The 25,170-nt window shown below is 51.5% G+C and overlaps 1 protein-coding gene across 1 annotated transcript; it reads left to right on the top strand.

Annotated features, from left to right (window-relative positions):
• Nucleotides 1-8,964: 8,964 nt before the first annotated feature.
• Nucleotides 8,965-13,688, top strand: LOC119444753 (uncharacterized transmembrane protein DDB_G0289901-like). Its single transcript, XM_037709102.1, has 3 exons — nt 8,965-9,057; nt 12,789-13,068; nt 13,255-13,688. The coding sequence occupies exons 1-3, from the start codon at nt 8,965-8,967 to the stop codon at nt 13,686-13,688; spliced, it is 807 nt and encodes a 268-aa protein (XP_037565030.1).
• The last annotated feature ends 11,482 nt before the right edge of the window (nt 13,689-25,170 follow it).

Below are 25,170 nucleotides of genomic sequence, written 5' to 3'. Positions count from 1 at the left end.
TTGCTACGCAGGTGGCAAGTCCAGGCCAGGAAAAAAAGACTGCAGATGTGTTCATAGGTTTTGTGAAGGCCGAGATGACCAGCCGTGGGATCATCATGAAATGTCTCCAACATGTGCGCCCTCAGTGATCAAGGAGCGACAGGAACCCAACGCCGTCCTTCGGGGTGGAAGACATACCGGTATAGGATTGAGTGTTCACTCTTGAAATTCTGTAACTGGTGACGGGCTCGAGCGTTAGGAGGACGAGATGAGCAGTGAAGGCGTTCCATAAATGAGTGGCAGTAAGCGTCGTTGCGTTAGTGGGGTATGGAAAGGAAGACCGTTGATAGCGGTGACTGAAAGAACTGCAGAGGACGCGTTCACAGACTCGATGACGAATGGAGGCCGGCCGGGAACGTCGGAATGGGGCGGTAACGAGGCGCGATGACGGATGGAGGCAGGCCGGGAACGTCAGACTGGGGCGGCAACGGACAGTGACTGAGAGAATCTGTATCGTTAAGTTCCTTGCTGGATTTGTACGTGACGTCGGAAACATTCTTGCAGACGAAGTATCCAGCGACCTACACGTCCAGACAAATTCTTTAACTTCGACAACCAGCATCGGCCGCGTAGAGAAGGTCGAAATTTTTGTATGGCCCAAACAACGGCGCGACACTCCTGCTCAGTGATTGTATAGCTTTTTTTCTCGGCCGATTAGCCGATGCGACTTCTTGCGTATGCGACCACACGTTCTTCAAAACGTTGTTGCAAAAGAACAGCGCCGGTTCCACGGCCGCTGGCGTCAGTATGTAGAGTGGGCGCGGTGTCATCGAAATGACAACGCACTGGCACAGACGCACGCTTTTGAGTGTCAAAAGCCGTTTGGCACTCGTCTGCCCATACATATGGGGTTGCCGAAGGAAGGAGTCGGTGAAGCGGGCCCGCGATGGTGGCGAAGTCACGTATGAAGCACCGGAAGCGCCACCAATTTTAAAGGCAGCAGTACAGCTGCTGTCTCGACGCCCTTATTCGGCTAAGACACGCGCTGAACGAATCTGACGCTTACAGTGATGATTATATTACAGTGATGGTGATTTTGCAAAGAACGTCGGCCGTTAACTACCGCATCACTCCTGTCAGCTCAGCTACTGACCGCCGCGGCCGCACTACGGAAATCGTTCACGTATCTCGCCAAAAACCCTTCATTCGCCGTACCTACCCTTTCTAGCTGGCGGTCTCGCTAACCGTTTCCTGAAGGGGGGGGGGGGGCGACTTAGTGTGAGCGCATTTTCGGCATATCGTCGTCGTCATCTGTACATAAGACTCACCATCGTGTGCGAGCGCTATTTGTGCATATCGTCGTCGTCATTTGTACATACGACTCATCATCTTTTGTCTCGTGCGGTGCTTGGCCTCTACCTCGGGCGTTGCTCGGAAATAAAGGCTGTGGAGATGGGTTTGCACAAGGCTCACCCTATGAGCGACGGTCAAGAAAGGGCACGACGCTCCTTCACTCCGCAACGCACAAAGGCGCTACGGCAGGGTTCGTCGACTCTCCGACACGGCGCTGAGAAGGCTCCGGAGTCGGATCGCCAACAAAACACGGGTTTAATCACCCAAGATACAGCACAGTGCGACAGTCACAGTGCTTACGGGCCAAGGCTCACAGCAACACCGATCGAGCACGCGCGCCCGCTGCGCAAGGGCTAACCGGGTAGCGGTCCGCCAAGCGCGAGAAGGAGTCACGAGAACAAAGGTCTCATGTAACCTCCTCGTTGCGAGCCTGTGAGCATCTGCCGCGGAAGCGCTCAGCGTACGAGAGCTCGGGTGGAGAGGGTGCCAGGGGACCGCCGCGCGGGAGGCCAATCAAGCCGCGTCCCTGTGACTTGTTCTCCCGGGGCAAGTCTAATCACGGGGGGAGAAACACAAAAACAATGCGCCGGAGCGATGAACGCTGTAGCCCAAACACTAGTCTATGATGATGCCTGTCGAAACGGCAGTGATAAAACGTAATAACCAATAGCGGTGTCATTCGCTCTTGACATAGCCATTTCCTTAATGACATCAGTTGCCCATTTGACTCGGTATGGGTAAGACCCGTATCGCTCGCTCCGAAGGGGAAGAGCGCGCCTTCAAGGAGCGCCGGCGAACTCAACAGCGCGAATGGATGCGAAAGCGACGAGAAGCCGAACGCGCAGCGGCCCAACGTGTTGAGGCCGATGGTGCGAACCCATCGACTTCGAGTGACCGTCCCCTTACCGATGACGAACGTACGTGCCCGCCTAGAGCGCCAGCGGCAACAGGAACGTGAGTCCAGTCGACGCCACCAGGCTAAATTTAATGACTGCCGAAGATCGGGCCAACGACGCTAAGCGCAAGCGCATTGGCCGCCAGAATGGTGACCAAGTGAATGGAATTAGAAAACAACATAGAAGTAAACAACGAAGTTATGTGTTGTGTCTTTTCAACCATTTAACATAACTTAATTTTTTTAAATTAATAGCTTCCTTTAGAAAAATTGCCCACAAAGAACACTCTAGCACTGCATAAGCATCGCAGGCGTCAAGTATCGCGCAATGCCAAGTTACAGGAGCGCGTATACTCTGAATGATGTCGCACCAGGCTCAGATGAGTCTTCGGAGAAGCCTGTCCGACAAGTCTACAAAAACATATGCAGTGACCAGCATCCGACCAAACATCGTGTCAATTTTGTGAAACAAATAAGGGAAGCTCAAATGGCAACGTTACCTCAGCAACTCTCGCAGCAACATCAGAAAGACCAACATCGTTCACTCCATGAACAACTTCAGCGACCACGACTTCTACAAAGATGACATCGAAGAGCATCGCGGAAAGCACACTTGCGACGACAAGAAAGATGAGAACGCACAAGCCAACTAAAAGCTAGGCAAACTCAATTACGCCGTTTGCCTAGAAAGGAGTTTCACCGAGGACGTCTTCAGCACCGCCAATTACAACTGCGCCTATTGTGAACGCATCTTCAACGCCACAGATCAAGACTGCTCTCACCTCAACGACTTCAGCGGCAACGCAACGCAACGCACATCAACGAAAATGACACGAAGACTATCCAGGCATACCACATCGCCTCAAATACTCTGTCCACCGAACACTCAAGCACGAGACACCGCGTGTCTTGCAAGTCGCTACCGACGCTATACTTCATTCGAGTTTCGACTGCTGCAATGTGTCCCAACCTTCCTTCAACGGGCAATGCATATTGACACGCCTACTTTATATTTCTCGGGTGACCTCTGTTCACCGGCTAAAATATAAAGTATGCGTGTCAATATGCATGCCCTGATGAACTAAAAGGTTGACGACACACTTTTCTTTATATTTCTCAGGCGACCACTTTTCACCTGCACAAAAATGGTAAAAGTTATCGCTCGGCGCAGGATGCTCTTGCATGTATCAATGTTTCTCAAAGGTTATGGAAAGTTCTATCCGTATGGTAAACGTTATCGCTCGGCGCAGGACGCGCTTGTATGTATCAATGTTTCTCAAAGGTTATGGAAAGTTCTATCCCTTGTCACCGAACATTTTGCAATCTGATGTATGCCCGACCCGAACTGTATAGCACTTTATGGAAGGCACGCGGGTACCAGCGATTGCGCTAGAACCTTCGACAAGTAAAAAAAAAAAAAAAACTCGCTCGACGCGCTGCTCCGTTTTTCGACGATAGCTGACTGTGCTCGCAGCTATCGTTGATCTTTGAGTGCCACTTGTACTACTGGTCAAAGGCTTGCCCAAAAAAGAGTTCAAGTTTTCAAGTCACACTTTTGACAGTGTATTTCTACACCGTCACGACAACGTAACAGGTCGCACGGAGTGCAACAGTTAGCCAGCTTCATTCCCACAGCATTGTTTGCATCCCTCCTGGGATGATACTTGAATACATTTGCAATAGCAGATGATTCCATGGCGTCATTGGGGCGAATGCACCATATTGTGTTTAAGGGTCATTGTTGACTTGCCTTCTTCATCTAACGAAATAGCTCGTTAACGGCCCCGTTCAAGGTTGGCACTCTTTTAACGAGCACAATGTCACCGACGTGAAGTGTTGGTAACGTTGTATTTTGCCTGTTATCGAAATTGTTCTTCATTCTTCCACGATACCTTGATTTACTATCTTCACTTCTCGCTGCTTCTGTGACATTTATGTTCTTATCAATGCCAGCGCTTATATCCACAGGCAGATAAGGTGGTCTTCCAGTTGCAGCAAATCGAGACAATTGGAGTAACTGCCCAGAAATCGCAGTCTCTCCTTTGGGAAGCATTGAATACAATCACGTAGAAGGCCATGGATTGTATGAATAACGAACTCAAATGTGGCCATCCAGAGAAGACTACCCGCTTGATAGTATCACAAGCAACTTTAGTCGTCAAGCGTGCAAGCCAATGTTCTTCCAGTTCTTAAGAAAAAACTAGCTATCCATAGATGAATTCCTCTTGGGAACCTGTGTGCAAATTACAACAACAAACAGTGGTCTCTTAACAAAAGGGAGGCAGGCAAGGGAACCCCATAAATGAAACGAGCGTACCAAGAGCCCAGGCTTACAGGTGGACCACGAAACTCTTTGACGAAGAGCAGAGTTTCCACGGGCCGACTTTTTTGGGGTTTCTACATGCATTCCATTAAAAACTGGGAAAAGATTCCACGACCGAAAACCGCAAAGATCTGGCCACAGGTGATAACGAAAGTGACGAGCACCACGACCGCAGTAAGGACTCGCAGAAGAGAAGATGAAGTATATAAAAAGCAGCCATCCTGGCGGCTCAAACAGTAGTGATCACGAGCGGCTCACGGTACGGCTTAAGGCGATCGACGTGAACAATGTCACGTCCACGACAACAGAGGTCAGAGGAGGGTGTCAGTGGTTCGATTAGGTAATTCACCGCAGACGTGCGCTGGACAATGCGATAAGGTCCATCGAAGCGGGGAAGAAGTTTTGAAGAGAGGCCAGGAGCATGCGCAGGTACTGACAGCCAGACGAGGACGCCGGGAGAGAAGACAGGTTGCTCACAGTGAGCGTCATGGAGCCTTTTCTGGCGCTGTTGCTCAGCGGTGGTGAAGTGGCGCGCTAACTTGCGACACTCCCCGGCATGACGTGCTGAAGTCGAAACGGGCACACACTCAGAAGCATCGGGCTGGTAGGGTAGCAGGGTGTCCATGGTGTGTGATGGGTGACGGCCGTAAAGCAAAAAAGTAGGGAGAAAAGCCAGTGGTAGTCTGGGTTGCAGTGTTGTAGGCGAACGTAACAAATGGTAGGATAAGGTCCCAATCTATGTGGTCAGATGCGACGTACATGGCCAGCATGTCACCCAGGGTCCGGTTGAAACGTTCCGTGAGTCCTTTCGTCTGGGGGTGGTAGGCGGTGGTTGTCCTATGATTAACGTGGGACTGAGCCAGAAGAGCTTCGACAACCTCAGACAAAAAGACGCGCCCTCTGTCGCTGAGAAGTTCACGAGGTGGGCCGTGACGGAGGATGAAACAGCGGAGCAGGAAGGAGGCGACGTCGCGCGCAGTGGCGGAAGGTAGTGCCGCAGTTTCAGCATATCGCGTAAGATGGTCGACGGCGACGATGATCCAGCGGTTACCGGCGGGTGTCATAGGAAGCGGGCCATAGAGATCAATGCCCACTCTATCAAATGGTCGGGCGGGACAGGGAAGGGTCTGCAAAGCTCCAGCTGAACGGCAAGGCGCAGATTTCCGACGTTGGCACTCCGTACGTGAACGAACGAATTTGCGGACGTATGTAAACATTCCTCGCCAGTAGTAGCGCTGACGAAGTAGTTCATATATATAGGGCGGAACTTGCTAAGGGCCCATACGATGGCTAAGCATTCTTTTTCAGTCACAGTAGAGTTGGTCTCCGCTTTGGTGATGGTACGGCTGGCATAAGCAACAACGTATTCACGGTGCCCGGGTTTTCGTTGTTCTAGCACGGCGCCGAGACCTATTCCGCTGACGTCTGTGTGTACCTCCGTCGAAGCTTCAGGATCGAAGTGACGCAGAATAGGAGGTGAAGCGAGAAGGCGTCGTCAAGTAGTGAACGCCTCGTCGCAGGCTGGAGACCATGATGACAGGTCGCCGGAGCTACCCAGAAGCTGTGTCAGAGGGCGTATTATAGACGCGAAGTTGCGAATGAAACGTCGAAAGTATGAACATAAGCCGACGAAACTGCGAAGTTCTTTGAGATTTGTCGGCCTAGGAAAGTCAGTAATAGCACGCAATTTCGCGGGATCAGGTTGGACGCCGTGCTTAGACACGACGTGGCCAAGAATGTTTAACTTTCGAGCGGCAAAGTGGCATATCTTAGATTAAGTTGGAGCCCAGCGTTGGTAAGACACGTCAGAACGCACTTGAGGCGGTGAAGATGTGTCGTAAAATCCGGAGCGAAGACGACAATATCGTTGAGGTAACAGAGACGTTTGCCATTTCAATCCACGCAAAACAGTGTCCATCATTCTCTCGAACGTTGCGGGGGCATTACAGAGGCCGAAGGGCATCACGTTGAACTCAAAGTCCATCAGGGGTAACAAATGCAGTTTTGGGCTTGTCAGCGGCGGCCATGGGAACCTGCCAATACCCTGAGCGCAAGTCGAGTGAGGAGAAGAATTCACACCCCTGTAAACAGTCAAGGGCACCATCTATTCTCGGTAGAGGGTACACGTCCTTGCGGGTGATCTTATTTAGGCGTCGAAAGTCAACACAGAAGCGGATAGAGTCGTCGTCCTTAACGAGAACGACCGGCGAGGCCCATGGACTTTGAGAGGGCTGAACGATGTTGCGGCGAAGCATGTCGTCGACATGCTCACTAATCACACGACGCTCCGTAGGAGACACACGGTATGGTCGTTGCCGCAGTGGTGAATGGGAGCCCGTGTCGATGTGGTGCGTGACAGTTGACGTGCGTCCAAGGGAAGGCTGAATAGCGTCGAAAGAAGAACGAAAATGGTACAGGACGGCGATAAGCTCCGAACGCTGCTCTGGTGTAAGGCCGTCAGCGATGGATGGGCTAAAGATGTCGGTGCAGGACTTGTCGGAAGCATAAAGAGTGCAGATGTCAGTAAGGTCGTCGCGAGAAGTAGCATCGGGCACGTCGACGATGTACAGGGACTGAATGGCTTGGACATGGCCGAGACACTGGCCACGGAGCAATGTGAGCGGAGCGGACAAAAGGTTGCATACGAAAATATGGCTGAAACCAGCCGAAAAATCGAGGGTCGCGAAGGGAAGCAGTACAATATTTTTTGCGATGAATGTCTCAGAAGGGGCGAACAAAACAGTGGCGTCAGAGATGGTTCCACAAGACACAGCTAAAACAACAGCGGCGTGCGGAGGAATGTCGGTCTCCTCAGCGACGACTAATTTAGGGGGATGTTCGGGAGAATCGTCGGAATGGAGGTCGCACAAAGGAGAAAGTTCGACTTCGGCCCGCTCGCAGTCGATGATGGCTTTGAGTCGCGAGAGAAAATCCCATCCAAGAATGACGTCGTGAGAGCAGGATGGCAGCACAATGAACTCAATAATGTACACCATGTCCTCAATTACAACTGGGGCCGTACAAGCTGCTAACGGCTGAACATGCTGCGCTGTTGCGGTACGGAGGGCTACACCAGCAACTGGCGTCGTAACTTTCCGGATGGAGCGACAGAGTCTTTCATTTATTACACAAACGGCTGGCACCAGTGTCCACAAGGGCAAGAGTTGATACTCCCTCAACAGAAACAGCAAATACATTCGACGGAGAATTGTGAGGACTTGGACGCTGTGACGGCGACGCAGTTCTTGCCTCATGAACTGCGACGTTTAGTTTCCTCTTCTGAAGGCATGGGACGACGACGCATTGGGGAGAGAGAGCGCCGACGTGGTGACGGAGATCGTCGGTCGAAGGACGCTTGACGATAAGGAGCTCTTGGAGGTGATCCTAGAGTGTAGCGGAGCGGTGGCTGGTCGGCATAGCGAGTCGTTGGTTCATAGCCATATGAGACGGCCAACGGCATGCGGCGGCGACAGTAGCGAGCGATATGTCCGGGGCGGCCACAGGCAAAGCAAATTGGTTTGTCGTCAGGAGTACGCCAAGGGTTTGCGGCCATGGGGCCAGCGCCAGGGGCGCGGGGTGGGGTCGGCGCATGCAGTGGTTGACGCGGTGTGAAAGCAGGGTGCGTTCGAGGCCGTGCGACGAAGTCGGCGTACGTGAGAGGAGCAGTTACCGGATGCGACTGAGGGGACACTGGCACAGCGTCGGCAATTTCTGCTTCGATCGCCTGCCGAATAGCGGGTGACAGGTAAGGAGCAGGACGGGGCTGGGGCTGTTGCTGAGCAAACTGCACCAGTGAGAGCTGCCGAGCTACTTCCTCGCGTATGAACGCCTGGAGCTGTGGTAGCAGTGTTGACTGGTCCGAGTGGATGGTCAGGCCTGCGAAGCTGTCGTTAGTAACCAGGCGACGAGTCAAGGCCCGCTGTTTCCGGAGTTCATCGTAGCTCTGACACAGTCTGATGAGTTCCGCTACTCTGGTCGGTTTTTTTTTTGCAAGAAGCATCTGAAAGACGTCATCGTCAATGCCTTTCGAGATGTGCTTGATTCTGTCAGACTCGGGCATCGAGGCATTGACGCGCTTCGAGAGATCGAGAACGCCCTCAATGTAGCTTGTGAACGAGCCCGGCTGCTGGGCGCGCTGGCGCAAACGCTGTTCAGGGCGCAACTGGCCGTGCGTCCGAACATATCTATGAGGGCGGCCTTGAATGCAGACCAGGTGGTAAAATCTTTCTCGTGGTTTTTCAACCACAGATGAGCCACATTTGAAAGGTAGAAGAGGACATTGTTCAGTTTAGCGGTGTCATCCCATCGGTTGTGGACGCTTACCCTATCTTAAGTCGATAGCCAGTCCTCCACATCACTGTCGTCGGTGCCGCTGAAGACCACCGGATCCCTCAGGTAAGGCACCCCGGAGCAGATGACGGGTGGCGGGGGCGTGGGCGGAGGGGCCGTGGGCGGAGGGGCCGTGGGCGGAGGGGCCGTGGGCGGAGGGGCCGTGGATGGCGGGGCCGTGGGCGGAGGGGCCGTGGATGGCGGGGCCGTGGATGGCGGGGCCGTAAATGGCGGGGCCGTGGACGGTGGGAGCGTGGTTGCGTCTTCGGGCATAGCGGGACGAAGCGTACAGGTGCGGAGTTCCGGGATGGAAGCTTGGCAGGTTCCACCAATTGAAATGAGGTTTATTGATGCAGGCGTAGATGTAGGTCCTTGGGATATACTGGCACAGAACGGGCGGCTAAACAGTTACGTCGGGCAGCGCTCTTAGCGGTAACTTCGGCGGCGTCTTTTGCGGAGCGATCACGATGCTGCTACTGTTGGTGGTGTGCACCATCTGCAGAACATGTTGCACAACTTCTTCATCACATATATGACAATGTATTCAACAGAGCAAGTAGCTTCTCTGCTAACCTAAGAGCAAAGAAAGGGGGAAACTTAAACGGGGAGCTACTGCATCAGCGAACATTGTTTTCGGGCACACCTGTACATTGTATAAAAATTTCTACTATTCAGTGGCAAACTCGATGGGAGTGTCATCGGAGAACAAGACACTAAAAGTTCTGGACTCAATCAGGATCAGGAGTTTCAGAGGGCCAGAAATGAGGATATTGGAAGCAACCGAAGACGTGACAAAGTACGTGTACCTAGCCCCAGAGTGCTTTCCTTGTTCCACGACATAATAACTGACAGTGAACTAAGAGTGAAAGAGGGAATCCCCGAGTTGCCTAAAGAAGTCGCTGCTCTTTCAAATATTTTCCTCCACACCTTTTACCTGTTGGCCAGCAAGAGAATTTGGCTTGGGAGAGCCCATATGGTAAGCAACTAAAAATGGCCCACATATTTTGGGACAAGGATTATGTCAAAATGATGAACTCGAACACTAAAGAGTGGTTCCTCAAGGCCGAGGGACACATCGAATAAGACAACTTAATGGCACCATATGGGATGCAAATGGGAATGCTTAACGCGGCCAGCACAACAATGGCTTTAGCAGCAGTGTCATGAAGAATGTCACCAGATGCTGACTAAAACTGCTAGAAGTAGCGATGACTCCATGACCATCTTTTCAGCCACAACAGGTGAAGGGCTAGAAATCAACATGAGACATGGCGTTGTCTCAGTTTCCTAGACGCTGGGATCTCGGTTATAACCGAAAATTACACGATTCCCAGTATACATGTTTTCTTCCCGGCTGCGGTGGCCGCATTTCACAAAGCTGACGGGCATCAAAATCTCGGAAAAGAAAACTAGGTTCTTCCCCTTAGTATTTAGTGAGCTCACCTCCTGGTACATGGACGGGGACGTTACAGCACAGTACGGAGTGGAGACGTCTACCCTATGACTGATTGTAAAGAACCCTGCAGATGACTTCCACTCATCACATCGCAGCCAGCGACCTCCTTGAGAACAGGAACCACTATTCTATTCGGGGCTCTCAAGCTAGCTTTTGCATAAACTGCAGGAGCCTTTGGAAAATCGTGAAAGTACATCGGAAAGGAAAGTGCTTACCTGGCATGGTAAGTACTTTCGGATGGGGAGCTCAACCGTTGGAACTGGACGACTTGCCACCTAGCAGAAATCCCACCAAATGAGCGCCATGCCGGCATGCCCGAAGAGGTCATGTATTTACTAAGAGTGATGAAAGCAGACAATCATGTCGACTTTGCCAAAATATGTAATAAAACTGCACTTAGTAGCTGCACAACACAGACTACATTTTCTTCTCTCTTTTTTATCTCACTTCTATCTCATAGTATGGGCCTCCTTATTTTGTAACGTGATATATTGCAATTTTGCAAATAAGTGTGTGTTGCGCTCGACGCACTCTCACACTGCAAACTGTCAGAACACAACTACACCAGCGACGGAAGTGTTGTTTGCGGATATCGCGGCTTCGCAGGATTATTGGGTGACCGCCCGAGGGCCGTGCCCAACTGCTTTGAAAATTCGGTGTCGCGGGCGTCCTTGGACAGCGTGTCTCCAATTCCGGGAAACGGGGAAGTTGGTTTTTAGCGGCGAACGGCGGCCCACTGAAGTAAACCAGCACAGCATCTCCGTGGCCGCAGGTGGTTTGAGCAAACTCACTACTTATTCTGCTAAGATGGCAACGCGGAGTGGTGGACTTAAGGGCTGGCGGGAGGATGACTTGGAGAGATCAGACGTTTCTGGCTAACTATTACCTTAGCTGCCTAGTTTGCTGCCTGTACTGACCAATTTCTACCCGCTATCTAACCCTGAACTAACGCATCATCTTTTAATGCTCGGTAGAACACAAGAGTACGAATACCCCTTGTGTTACGAAAGTGACTAGGGAAAGGCCAATTTGTGTAGCTGGGAGTCTGTGGCGTTCATCGCTCCCAAAGTGTTTTCTTTTATATGTGAGGTGTCTGCGGATAGAGCGGCAAGTTTTGCAGGTGATTTATCCAACACTATTTAAGGTGGTGTGTTCAGGAGCTGGCGATTCCATGATTCCGTCCAATGCCAGGGAGAAGATAATCGGGGACTCATGGATTTATGAGCTGACCCCCGCATGAAATTATGCCTCTGAATATCTTCTCCGCAGACACAGACGCTGCGATTGCTTACTAAAATATGTAGGCCTCAGTTTTCATAATGATGTACATCAAATCAAAATACTATGTACCCGACTCCGAAAGTAAAACGTTCGGAGGAACAACAGAAGAAACAAATATTTGGCACGATCTAGGCGGCGACACGCGCCCCGTAAACGCGTAAATACCCCCGTAAATGCTGGCTCGCCATTACGACGACAAAAGCTGGAATGATGAGAGTCAACTGCGCCAGTTGTGGCAGAAGACGACGAACGTGGGAGCAGTGCCACGAGCACGTGCCGAGCACGAGCGCAACCCGAGGGGCGCCAACGAGCCAGCTTCGGAAGACAACGACGCTCGAGCCAAATCTGATGATGATACCGCGTACGCGTACACTGACCACGGCAAAAGTCAGTATAATGCTTCGCTTATACTCCACACACACAAAACAGAACTGTTTCTGTGGGCACTGTCAGGCAGTCTGCGAAGGCTTTCTTAGTGTGAGCCAGCGTCAACGTCTCATCCTACGTCTCACAGTGTACAGTCACAATGTGTCACAAAGTCCAGTGTCGTTTAAATAACACAGCAGTGCCTTCATAGCTGTGCGCGCTAATGTACGCGCAGGACAGTTTCCAAGGATGTTGCTTTCCGTTATTGTGCGCTTGTCCAGTCGGTCTAGCGTAGCTGAGAGGGCTGCTCCTTGCGGGTTGAAACGAGGGCCTTCACACAGAAAGGTGCACGATTGTTTCGTTGCGTCTGCAGAAGTCACAAAGTGGGCTATTGGCCTTTCCGATATGTAAGGAGTACGCATTTGAAAATGCTACTCCAAGCCATAGATTGACTAAAAGGGTTATGTCACGTCGTGGAAGGTCGGACGGAATAAGGAGCTGTAATTACGGTGGAGAATCGGCCAAGAAAGAAGACCAAAAATTGTAAGCTCATTTTAACTCTTGACTCGTAGTCTTGATGTCTGTGTAAATAGTTTCCTTCTATCGCTTGCTATTCGATCTTAATAAACAGTTAAACCCTTGCAATCAGCGTCACCACTTTGCCTACTGTAATGTGAACTTCGCGACTTCCACAACACCTTCAAGTTTCCCTCACCGACATCGAGGCGAATATCAACTGGCGCAGTCGACAGGATCGTGAAGTCTTTCTACTGAAGGCAAGTGACGTTTTGATTGCTCTGGCGGAGAGCAAGCAGACGGGAGAGCATTTGGATCCCCGAGAGCAGGCAAACGACATCAGCGACGGAAGGACGGCGCAGGAAGCTGCGAGCAAGGCTGCGAGTTGGACAGTCAGCAGCAGGCTCATTGTTGGTGAGCAGAGCTGCAGGAATCACGGAGGAGACGTCGAGGGTTGCACAGCGACATCGCGCCGCGGAGTTCTAGTCGGCAAGTCTGACGGGGTGAACCGCAGGAGCGCAGGAGACGTCGAGGGTAGCACAGCGACATCGCGCCGCGGAATTCGAGTCGGCAAGTCTGACGGGGTAAACCGCAGGAGCGCAGGACACGTCAAGGTTGCTTAGCGACATCGCGCCGCGGAGTTCGAGTCGGCAAGTCTGACGGGGTGAACCGCAGGAGCGCAGGAGACGTCGAGGGTAGCACAGCGACATCGCGCCGCGGAATTCGAGTCGGCAAGTCTGACGGGGTAAACCGCAGGAGACGTCGAGGGTAGCACAGCGACATCGCGCCGCGGAATTCGAGTCGGCAAGTCTGACGGGGTGAACCGCAGGACCGCAGAAGAGGTCGAGGGTTGCACAGCGACATCGCGCCACGGAGTTCGAGTCGGCAAGTCTGACGGGGTGAACCGCAGGAGCGCAGGAGACGTCGAGGGTTCCACAGCGACATCGCGCCGCGGAGTTCGAGTCGGCAAGTCTGACGGGGTGAACCGCAGGAGCGCAGGAGACGTCGAGGGTTCCGCAGCGACATCGCGCCGCGGAGTTCGAGTCGGCAAGTCTGACGGGGTGAACCGCAGGAGCGCAGAAGAGGTCGAGGGTTGCACAGCGACATCGCGCCGCGGAGTTCGAGTCGGCAAGTCTGACGGGGTGAACTGCAGGAGCGCAGGAGACGTCGAGGGTTGCACAGCGAAATAGTGACGGTAGCGACGTGGAGGTTGAGATCAGCGAGAAGCCTGGAAATGGAACTGGAAATTTATTGGAAAATTGACCAGTTGCTGTAACAGCAGCTGCCAGGAGCACCACGGGAGGCCAACAACACTCCGGGGAGACAGTCCAGGCGGCGAAGACAACAGTGGTCAAGGTAGGGCACTTGTTTGATGTCTTATGGTCCACCATGTCGGGCTAGCGCCTAAGAGATTTTCTCTAGTTTTACACACATCACAGAAAGGAAAGTTCGTAGAACATATCACGATGGCTGAGAGCGATATGGCTGCCGCAGGCACTAGTGAGGAAGACGAAAACGTACCCAGAGGACAGCGTGAGCAGTTGCTCACAAAAGAAGTGCTGGAGCTGGAGAAGCTCAGACTCATGGTAGAGATGGAAAAAAAATAAACTTTCTCAAATGCAGCTACAGCCGCTAGCGGATGCACAGCGCGGGCGGGGGAAGTTATCGGGTATCAAGCTGGGGGAATATGCGAAGGAACTGAAGGCAGTTCTTGCTCCAATGCCAGAGGCGGATCCCACAGTGTCCGCATGGTTTAAAAGCGTGGCACTCTCTTTGAAACACTGAGAATCCCCGAGGAGATTCATGGAGTGATATTGCTGCCTTTCCTGAATGAGAAATTGAGAGCAATTGTCGCAAGCGAATCGGACGGTAGCGTGATGCCTTACCCTGAACTGAAAGAAAAAATTCTAAAGGAACTTAAAATGACTCCTAATGAGTATCGGCGTTTATTCCTGTCTGTGAAGAAAAAACAGGGCGATTCGTGGCATCAGGTGGCGACCAGGTTATAGACTTTGTTCTCATACTACCTAAAGAGTAGGGATGTCACTACCGTGAAGGATATAAAAGATTTGATTATCGCCGACAGGTTTAAACAGATATTATCAGAAGTAAGGACATATGTAATGCAGAATGAAGTGAGGGACTGGCTTGTTGCTAGTGAAATTGCCGAGCTAGCCGAGACATATGAGGAAAGCAGACGCGGGGGCGGAAGCCGAGAGCGTTCGGATAAGCCACTCCATGAAGGAGACAGACGAGTTGGGGAGATGAGTCGCCAAGCAGGGAATGCAGGCAAGAAAGTTCGGACGGGAGCTATTCGATGCTTCCAATGTAAGAAGCTTGGACACTATGCCAGCAACTGTCCAGACTCTCGACAGGGGTTTGATGAGGAGCAACCACAGAAAGAGAGTAGCAAACTGGTGGCACGGGCGGAGATAGTTGTGTTGAACAGCTTTGAGCCACAGGGGGAGCCAGGTGATAGAGCAGACAAGCAGGCGTCATCGGAGGCGTTAAAGTGGGTAGATTTGAAAGTTGGAGAGAATTCCATCAAGGCCTGTCTCGATTCAGGCGCAGAGATAAATGTGTTATGAGCAGAGACGGTGAACGAAGTTTGTAAAGGTGGGAGTTCAGGTAAAATTAAGTTAAAAGGCGCGTTTGGCCGAGTTGTTGACGCTGACTTGTTCTATGTACCACTGTCTCTAGCGGGAATGGGTAAAAGTGGCAACCAGCAGGTGCTGACTCTGTGTGCAGTCACCGAAGGGCTGTCAGAAGGTGTAGGTGCGTTGCTAACACCAGAGGCACACGAGCTTCTAGAACGCGACCAAGTGGGGCAGGTTTTAGAACATCGGGATAAGGCCAATCTTGGGCAGATGTTTGGCACCATAGATAATGCGGCTTTGAGCCTATTGTTCGAGGAGGAGGCTGAGGAAGGTGCCATGGTTGCTTCAGTGGGCCTAGCTGGAAATGAAGCTGTGGGTTGGGATGACGTAACGCCTGCTGCTGGCTTCAATGCAGAACATAGGGAGGACGATTCCCTGCGTGAAGGTTGGAGCCAAGCAGTTGAAGGTACGCATGGAAGGAAGTTGCAGGATAGACTGCTTGTTCATGAAAAGAAAATAAATGGCCAAATGCAGAATCAATTGGTGTTGCCCGAATCCAAAAGCGAACCAGGTTTACAACTCGCGCACGACAGCTCGAGTGGGGGACGCTTGTCTGAGAAAGAAACGAAGCATAGAAGCGCGATGTTAAGGTTTCAAGTCCCGGAAACGAAGAACGAACGGAGAAGTGAGATCGGACTTAGCCATTACCGCGAGCGTACTGAATATTCTGAGGTGATGTGCCCTCTTTCTGACTTGCACGATCTTGGGATACCGAAGTGGATCCCGCGGAATGAAGAGGCAAGAAACGCATTTTGCGTTGTAAAGAACGTGTTGGCATCACTGCCGCAGGTGGTTGCCCCTGGTCATTGTCATGAGTTTCTGTTGATGACCGATGCCTCCGAAGTGCCGGAACGGACCTGCCTATCGCAGCTTGTAAAGGTAGAACGAACAACGGTCGCCATCCCCAGTAAAAATCTGACGGTAGCACAGGCAAAGTGGTTAATCATGGAGAGAGACGTGTTTGCGGCCGTGGGGACGCTAGGGGGGCTTTGCACCTGTCTATTTGGAGCGAGAATAAAGGTGGCCACAGACCACAATCCGCGAGTGTTTCTAGCAGGCTCCGGATCCACCAGCCGGAGGCTGATGCGCTGGTCACGGGCGATACGAAAGTACGAAATAGATAACGGTTAGGGTGCGTAACACCTGATACGGGAAGGGTGCGGCCAATGTGGCACTGCTGAGCTATTCTGAGCATAGGAATGTGTAAACGTGTTTGTGCGGGTTAGCACACACGCGCCCATTTCCAGTGTTCGCGAGTGCTGCGGCCGACAGCAATGTTATTTGTACCGCTTTGACCGCGCATGCATGGTGGACCTGATAGCAGATGGTGCCCTTCCTTTATGAACTGCAAGGGCATTTCGTGGTGTGTTGTGCGGTGTTTGCGCGTGATGGCTGTGAAATGTCACGCTGACAACAAGTATCCCCGTGACATTCGTGGTAGGGAGGAGTGGAGTTGAGTGTTGTTTGTGCAGGCGGCTGTGCGTAAGGGCCATGCGGGGTGGTCAAAAGAGATGCGCGGTTCGACACCAAGGCGGCGGCGGCGAGTTATAGCCGTCGGGGATGGCGGGGGAGCCGCGGTTTTCGGGGAGCGCGTAAGCGGGTTTACTGTGAGTCGGGGCTTCCGGCGTTCGCTTCGCGGAAGCAGTGCCGTGGCTTTGAAGCTAGCCCCTCGTTGCTGGACCACACCCATGCCGAGATATTCCGCGAACGGACCAGATGCCCCAATGTGCGTGGGAGTGTTTTCTTTGGGAGACTGTGCCTTGCGAATTTGTGAGACAACGGACGCATTGCACTGCAAAAGATTTGTGACAACGGCCTTGACATAATGGAACTCCGTATACTATTACCCTGGAGCCTTTTTGTGTGCACACTGCGCGCGACGCAGTGTGAGGGTGATGTTGGCGATGCTTTTAGGTACGTGCGGGGCCGTTGGAAGAGGGGTGGAGATTCGGCTAAGAAAGAAGACCAAAAATTGTAACCTCATTGTAACTCTTGACTCGTAGTCTTGATGTCTGTGCAAATAGTTTCCTTCTATCGCTTGCTATTCGATCTTAATAAACAGTTAACCCCTTGCAATCAGCGTCACCGCTTTGCCTACTGTAATGTGAAGTTCGCGACTTCCACAACACCTTCAAGTTTTCCTACCGACATCGAGGCGAATATCAACTACCATGATAGGTCGTCTGCAAGCAAGGCTGACCTCTCTGCAAGTTGAGACCGCCTGAAACTGTGCCGCAAACAAGTGACCATCAAAGGGAAGAAACAGTTCTCCGAGGTGACGGCGTGAAGTTGCCCAAGCTGCGCTTGGAGACCTTGGGCGGTGAGTTGGCCAACTGGATGCACTTTTGGGAACAATTCCAAACAGCCATCCAGAAGAACTCTCGTCTCTTAATTTGTGAAAAGTTGCAGTAGCTTCGCTCGTTGCTGCATGGAGCAGCCCTAGTAGCGATAAAGGGCCTGCATGCTACTGAGGCTTGCTATAAAAACGCACTAGAAATACTGCACAGACGCTTCGGCGACAAAACGCAAATCGAACAAGATCATCTCGCCAAGCTCCGAGCATGAACAGCCGTTACTTCAGCGAGTGACCTGCGTGGACTTCGAAAACTATATGACCACGTTCAGGAACATATAAGCGGGCTGCGCACTTTGGGTGTCAAAGCTGTTACTTTCTCAACTATGATTTGCGGCATCATATTAGCGGCGCTGCCACACGACCTCGTATTCGATAATAACACACAAGTTTGCCCTTCCAAAGGAACTGCATCTAGAGGGAACTACGAAGACGACGGTGAAATAGAGACAACAGCACACGCAGACACCACAGGAGTGGATGACAAGTTGAAGATTCTCGAGTTCCTCCTAACCGAGGTAGAAAGCCGGCAAAGAAGTGCTACTGCCAACCGTGTGCCGTAAAAGGCTCCGCCAGTTCAAGAACGGCAAGACAAAGGCCCGACGATGCCGACCGCTGCGGTTCTACACGCTAAAACGGCGACAAAGACGACGACCAAGTGTTGTTTCTGTGGATCATCTGAGCACAACACTGACCTTTGCCCTGCTCCTCTCCACATTCAAGAAAAAAGGAGGTGGTTGATGACAGGCGAGACGCGATGGCCACGCCGCCTACTTGATGCTGCTGGACGTACAGAGCGCATTTGACTCACTGCCCCATACAACCATCATGTCGGCTGTAGGCGCCCTTGGCGTGGAGGGCAAACTTCTCGCCTACATACGAGCCTTCCTCAGTGACAGGACATCTGCTGTCCGTGTTGGCCAGGCCATCAGCTCCCCCCGTCCTGTGACGTGCGGCGTGCCACAGGGGAGTGTCCTCAGCCCATTCCTGTTCAACCTCGCGCTTGCGCCCATCAGCGAGTGCGTGCGAAACAATGGGCTCCCTCCTGTGCGCGCCGTGATCTATGCGGACGACGTGGCACTCTTCGTCCGTGGCCCCCCTTCGGCCATCGCGGAGATGCGCCGACAACTCCAGGCGGCTGTCGATGCGGTCGGCCAATTCCTCCGTGCCATTGGCCTCCGCCTGTCGGCGACCAAATCGGAGGCCCTCATGGTCCACCCCCGCGCCACCACCCGCCTCCACACCGGCCGCATCATCATCGATGGTGTCTCCCTCCCTTGGCGACCCATCGTCTGCTACCTGGGGCTCACTATCGATCACCGCCTGACCTGGTCCCCCGCTGTGAAGCGACTCCGTGCCGTTATGCGCCGTGTCGAGGCCGCTGTGCGTGCTCTCCTCGCGCGAGGCGATGGCTGCCCCGCCTCCTTCGCTGCGGGTATGTACAATGCGGTCGCCCTCTCCTGTGTGCTGTACGCGTTGCCGCTGTGTGACCTGCGACCACCTCAGTGGCGGCACATCGATATCGACCACCGACGTGTCCTCCGAATGTGCCACGGCTTGCCCCGAACATCCCGTGTCGCGGAGACCCTCGCAGAGACCGGCGCCTGGCCCGTCTCCCTCACAGCCGATCTCCGCGCCCTCGGCCACATCGAGCGCCTCTCTCGTGCCCCGGGTGCCAGCCCCATCTTGTCCTACCTGCGCCAACTGACCATAAGCCATTGTCATATTTGACAACCAGTACCCCACAGCGAGCTAAGTTAGCAAGATGGGCACTTTCACTACAGCGCTACAATCTAACAGTTCGCCATCGGAAAGGAGCATGTAATGCCAATGCTGATGCACTGTCAAGGCTCTCGAATCATTCATGGGCGCGAACTCAGTAAAGGAAATGATAGAAACAGCCATGCTAGCTGGGACAGGCGTGAGTGTTCCCGTTCACCCGATAGGACGTGTGTGCGGGACGATTAAGCCTTAGTGGAACTTTTTTCTTGTGGTTGTCTCTCTGTGTGTGAATATATCACTGCGTGCAGACTGATTATATAACCTGCATGTTTGATTTTGTGTGTGTGTGTGTGCTGTGGTGCCATGCAATGACTTTCTAAAAAATGTCCTCAACACAGACGTGAGATGATCTTGTTTTACACGCTCGCCACCTTGCATTTATTGAACTTTCGCCCCTTTGTTGTTTTATATAACAAAGGTACTTTTCTTAGTCGTCAATACTCATTTCGGGCTCCGAAAGCGCCTAAGTTGGGCATCGTATGTTTATTTTGTTTGACTGAACAAGCAGAGCCTAGACGCTAGGACACAGCGGCCTTTGGCTATTTTATAGTATTGAGCCCAGTATACTCTTTAGGAGGGACGTGTAAAGCCGCATGATTGTTTTGTATATATTTTCGCAGTGTCGCGAGTTGCCCACGTGTTGTGTGTACAGAGCGGGGGTTCACTCCTCTACGCGTCCGAGTGGTAACCGTCTCTGTCTTGAGGGGTCTGAAGGCCAGCGCGGTGTCGAGTGACGGCTTACGGTGCGCGCTGTAGAGGCGCGGAACGCATGCGAAGAACACATTCGGAGAACGGGAAACACGGAGTCCGGATGCCCCCGACGGTCATTATTTTTTGCACGCGGACAAACCTGGAGTGAGACTGCGGGACGCGGTGTTGTGGCACCGGCGCCCGAGTCCTTTAAGGCTTGAGATGGCCTAGCAATAAATAGTGCGTGCCTGGCATGTTGCACTGAGGCCGTCACTGACTAAGCAGAAGTAGGAAAGGGAAACGGAGTTCTAGGAAGAAGGAAAACAGTTTTGTTTCCCAAGTCGTTTACTTTTAACAGTAAGCCCATCCCTTTGGGTGGTGGCTTAACAAACGTTTACCTCCTTTACCTCTAATTGGCAATAGACGTCAGACTCTGGAGTTTTGCAAGACGCCTAGCGCCACCTGCCGGTGCTAAGAGGTAGTAATTGAGTAGTGCATGCTAACTCCCTTGCTAAGTTGCCTAAGCAGCTAGCGAGTGCGAAACAACGATTTACTTTAATTTTGGTTCATATTGCGAATGTTTTGCGCATTTAACACCCAAAAAAGAGAGCTATGAATTTCTCCGCTAGTCATACGCGCCGCCGAACTGTCATAAAGCCATAAAGTGCTTGTTGGCTGACTCGTCAGAACGATGGCGAGCAGGTCGGCAACCGCTCAGCTCCGCGCGCTAGGAAGAAACGCCGAAATCGACGCTACTGTTGCATTGTAAATTGTTATGAACGTGATGGCTGTCTCGAGCTAGAGTCACGTTCCCGCGTACTACGAAGCTCACGTACTCACACCGTGGCGCGCGCCGTGTAACACGGAGTAAGCAGCTAGAGTCAGACTCAAGACACGCACGAAAAATATCATAATCCACGCAGCATCGCGCACGTATGTTCCGAAGGCTCAACGTTCCGGTTTTGACTAGCAAATGCTAACACGTGTTCAAACGAATAAATCCAAAAATATCGTTCGCGACCACCTTTAGGTTTGTTTTGCGTTCGCTTGTACACCCCGAAAGCGGACACACACGTATCTCCATTTACAGTAAATACAAACGGAAGACAACCATGAAGAGAACATTTGAATATGCGCGATAACACGCTCGAACGCACAGGAAGCGAGAGCTGAAGCGAGAACACAACTGTAAATGCGAAGGTAGCCAGGGCCATTCGCCCTGATAAAGCGAGTTTTGTACCACTGACCATAAGCTGCATAGCTAACTGAATTAATCATATATGTACTTCATTTAACACATTTTAACAGATTTAGGCGCTAGATAACGGACGTCCGAGTGCTTATCTCGAACTCGATGTCGTACGATGCTCGCTGTACTTGCGAGTTGCAGCGCGCCGAAATAACACCTGAAATTATTTTACATTCTACACGCACTTCGCTCTGCTTATCTTCCTCCCTTTCCGAAGCGTAGATGGGCAGAAGAAGCTTTCCAGGTCTTTGATATTTAGAAAACCGTGCCTGATCACAGCCGAAAGAGGGGGTCCATTGTGGCCTATGCAGTTTCACTTGCGGACAGCTCTCTCTGCACTACTCAGTTTGCGCCAAGGCTGCGATGGGGGCGCCAGTGGCGGGTTTTTCCGCAGCGCCACCTGGGCAGAGTCTGAAGTCTATCGCTTCTGTGGGACGGGCGAACGGGCCTACCGCCTTTTTTTCTTTGTCTCTTTGAGCTGTAATAATCCAGACGATATCCGGTCCCTCAGTCTGGGCTGAAATCAGGATAGCTGATAGATCGGTGAGGCTCTGTACAATGTACGTGAAAGGGAGTCTGGGATGTAATCAGATTTGCTGATAGATGAGTGAGGCACCGTACAGTAGTCTGGGCTCTAAACGTCATTGAGACAGTCGAAGGGTGAGACATTGTTTCTCTATTGTTCAATTTGTGATGAAGTTCTTTTATCTGCCATGTATCAGTATAGAAAAGTTTATTTGTAAACATCTTGTTCATCTGGTCTGCCTCGCTTCCTGCCTGCGTTTGACCATCGCTGCCGATCAACACACGAGAGACTTCACGTTCCAGCAAAGAACGCAGAAGAACGAACCAACGAAACTTTACTGGAGGGTTATAGATGTTTTAGAACGACGCCCAATTTCACTCGTTCGACTGAATTAACTGTAACTGTAACCAAGATCGCATTCGTTGAAAATGGGGAGAACGTTGTGGGCAATTAGCATGCGAAGTTATATGTGTTGTTAAATTACAACCATTGTGGGAAATTGCTTCAGTAAATGCTTGAAAGTACGAGTCAACCGTTTTTATTTTCTTCTTTTTAATGTTTTATTTTTTCTGTTCTTCAGTGTCCTAACATAATTCTACATGAAACCAAGATCAAATTCAGAGGAAATGCGGACGTGATGTCTGGCGAAAGATTAATGTGTGTGGCCGTCGCAATAATTGCTCCATACTCGTTTTCTGGATATCTACATGCGTTCGTGGAGGCACGTAGTAGGCTTTCTCGATGTCCCCTGTTAAGTTCGACGACCTTTACTTGGATATTTTATTTGTATGCATGAAAGCTAACTAGGAGGGCATTACAGAAAAGTTTCCATATGTGTGTAGGCCCGGGGAGTGCCGCGCGCTATCGGGTGGAAAGATAGGCCGTTTAGCGCGGGGTGGCGGGCGTCGCTGAGCCGATGGTCAAGGACCACATGTGCAGGATGTTTCAAACCGTCAACCGCGGCAAACGGGTGCCGACAAACGCTTCACTTGCCGATCGTCACTGTTGTCACCCCCCCCCCCCCCCTTCCCTCCCACGGTGTCGGGGGAGCAGGACAAAGGATAAAAGGGCACGCGCCGGCAGCGCTCCTTTTGAAGCTAATGGGCAGATGGAAGTCGCGTTGCCCAGGCGGTCTTCGTCGCATAGAGCCGGCCGCCGCCTGTGTTCAAGCAATTACACGGAGCATCCTCTAGTTTGCAGCTTGCTCGAGTGCATGGGCCTGGTAACAAGCGGATTCAATATGGAAGGCAAATTCTTTCGCTGGCTTTTGTTGGTGTACTTTATTGTTGCTGTTTGTTGTTGCTGGTTTGTTTATTTTGGTTTGATCGTGTTTGCTTTGAAGTGAAGCTACAATGTAAGGAGTGGCCAGAGGAAAACGGAAAAGAGCGAAGTGAACCAATAGGAGTTACTGAAAGAAAACTGTTGGGATCATTTCAGCTAACCATTGGTTCGTGACAGTTGTGTGCTTCTAAAACTGCTTGTGATTGTTAGAGTTGTCCGGCCTACGCTGCCGGGGGGTGAAGGGAATTCTTGTGTGAACCGAACCGCGTAAAACGGGGAATTCGGCCATGTTTTTGGGGAGAGAGCGATGGGATAGCGATGAGAGAGCTGGAGTCGATGACACCGCCAGCTGATGGCGAAATGTACATATGTAAATAAACCAGTACATACAGAGGAGTTGTTGCGAGCCTTGTAACTAACTAGTAGCCTGACAACGAACGAAGATTGAGGGCTAGGAGCCCGGATCAACAAGGGTGACATCAGGAGCGGCGGACCAGCAACGGCCTCAACTCGAACAGTGGTACCCCGCCACCAAGGGAAAAACATAACTTCCCCAGTTAACGAAACGAGGCGATTGGTTTGTATTTGGTGAAAATAAAGGGCAAAGTATGGACAATATGTGTGCTAAGTTCTAGATGTCTTGGTCAGTTGCGGCCTTTCCAGTAAATAACGTACAAGCAAGTGCTCCACAGCGTTACAATACATGTGTTTTACGAACAGCGCATAATTTAGACCGTTGTCCTGGCAGGACTATAACTGACCACGAGACCAAGTTCATTCTAAATGCGGGGAACATTAAAGCCAATGCGCATGCGGGGTCAATGTGTGCGCCAAAATTAACCCTTTGTAAATACATTCCTTCCTCAGTTGCTCTGAAATGTTGTACTGCTCTTATGCGTTGTTTATCAATGTCACTACAAAACTCCATGTTAGACCGCGTTAATAATGACGTTTTTGAACTAATTGTGAGCGCCGCAAATTACTGAAATGTCGTTTTATCGATGTTTTCATGCGTTACGAGATGCGTTTTTGCTGTCTTCGGTGAACTGAATGAGAGTTCACCGAAATGAGGGTTTGCTCACTTCAGTGTTTCCGAGACGCTATGGCCCGCGAGGGAGTTCGGACTGCAGCGAGTGCAGATTGTGCACATACGGGGAGACTGTCGTCCAGCTTTGCGCCTCGAGGGCCAGACAGTGCATCAGCGGCTGCAACAACTAGTCAGCCATTTTGTCCGCACGCGGGGCCCCCTCCAAAAACTAAGCGGACACTAGAGATAAAAAAATGAATATGCCTGTTTAGGTAAATCACCCTTCTACGAAAATAGAAACACTATGTTGAAAAAGTCTGGGGGCGAGATTGTGCGCGGCTGATCCGGCAGTGTGGTCCGACACTTGAGAGACGACGGACTGATCTCCCAAGTGCCCGATCGGAGCGACGGACTGCCCCGTGGCCTTTGCTCAGCCGCATTCATTAGTGTGCACTCGCCTTACTTGCTTACTATACATATACTCGCAGTGTAACCTCTGTCTGCGTGAAATTAAATGCAGTTCTAATTATTTACATCCACGATTTCGAGTCCCTCAATGCTGAAGCTCGAGAACAGTGCAGTGGCTTAAGAAAAGCCGACTACGACGACAAACAAAAACACCAAGAAGAACGCGGCGGTGGAAGAAAAACTCACTGGTGCTAAGCACTATCGGCTCGGCCAAGTCAGGGTTGCCCTATATGGTTCAAACCAGTGTAACTGTTCATAACCGATGTACTATTAAAACCATGCAATCTCGTAACCACGTTTTGTAAAGTATTTGTAAACACGAGTGTTCCTCGTCCATGCATCGGCGTCTGCGTCCTTCGAACCGAAGCCACCCGTTGAGCCAACTGTGCAGACCGTCTCTGACGCTGCGTCCTGGACGCGGAGGGTGGGGGTGAGAAAAAGGAATTATCACCACCATCGAGCATCGCAGCAAGACAAGAAGATTTGCTCTCTATGTTACCTAAAATTCTTGTAAGTGCGGAACGTAAGCATTTCGAGGGCAAGCCTTACAGAGTACTCTGGAGAAGAATATGCTATGATAGACAACATTCACCTTAGAAGGTGCCCACGACCAAATCTATTCATCGCACCAACGCCTCC

The sequence above is a fragment of the Dermacentor silvarum genome, chromosome 3 (assembly GCF_013339745.2).
Source record: "Dermacentor silvarum isolate Dsil-2018 chromosome 3, BIME_Dsil_1.4, whole genome shotgun sequence".
In the NCBI taxonomy this organism is placed as follows: domain Eukaryota; kingdom Metazoa; phylum Arthropoda; class Arachnida; order Ixodida; family Ixodidae; genus Dermacentor; species Dermacentor silvarum.
Note: the sequence above shows the minus strand (reverse complement) of the source record. Positions and strands in the feature narration are given on the sequence as shown.

What these genes read in the sequence shown, in the direction of transcription:
- LOC119444753 (XM_037709102.1), top strand. Translation starts at nt 8,965, where the DNA reads ATGACGGGTGGCGGGGGCGTGGGCGGAGGGGCCGTGGGCGGAGGGGCC. An exon ending in GGGCCGTGGATGGCGGGGCC is followed by an intron (nt 9,058 to 12,788) that starts GTGGGCGGAGGG and finishes GCTCTGGCGGAG; the next exon opens with AGCAAGCAGACGGGAGAGCA. An exon ending in GCGCCGCGGAATTCGAGTCG is followed by an intron (nt 13,069 to 13,254) that starts GCAAGTCTGACG and finishes GGTAAACCGCAG; the next exon opens with GAGACGTCGAGGGTAGCACA.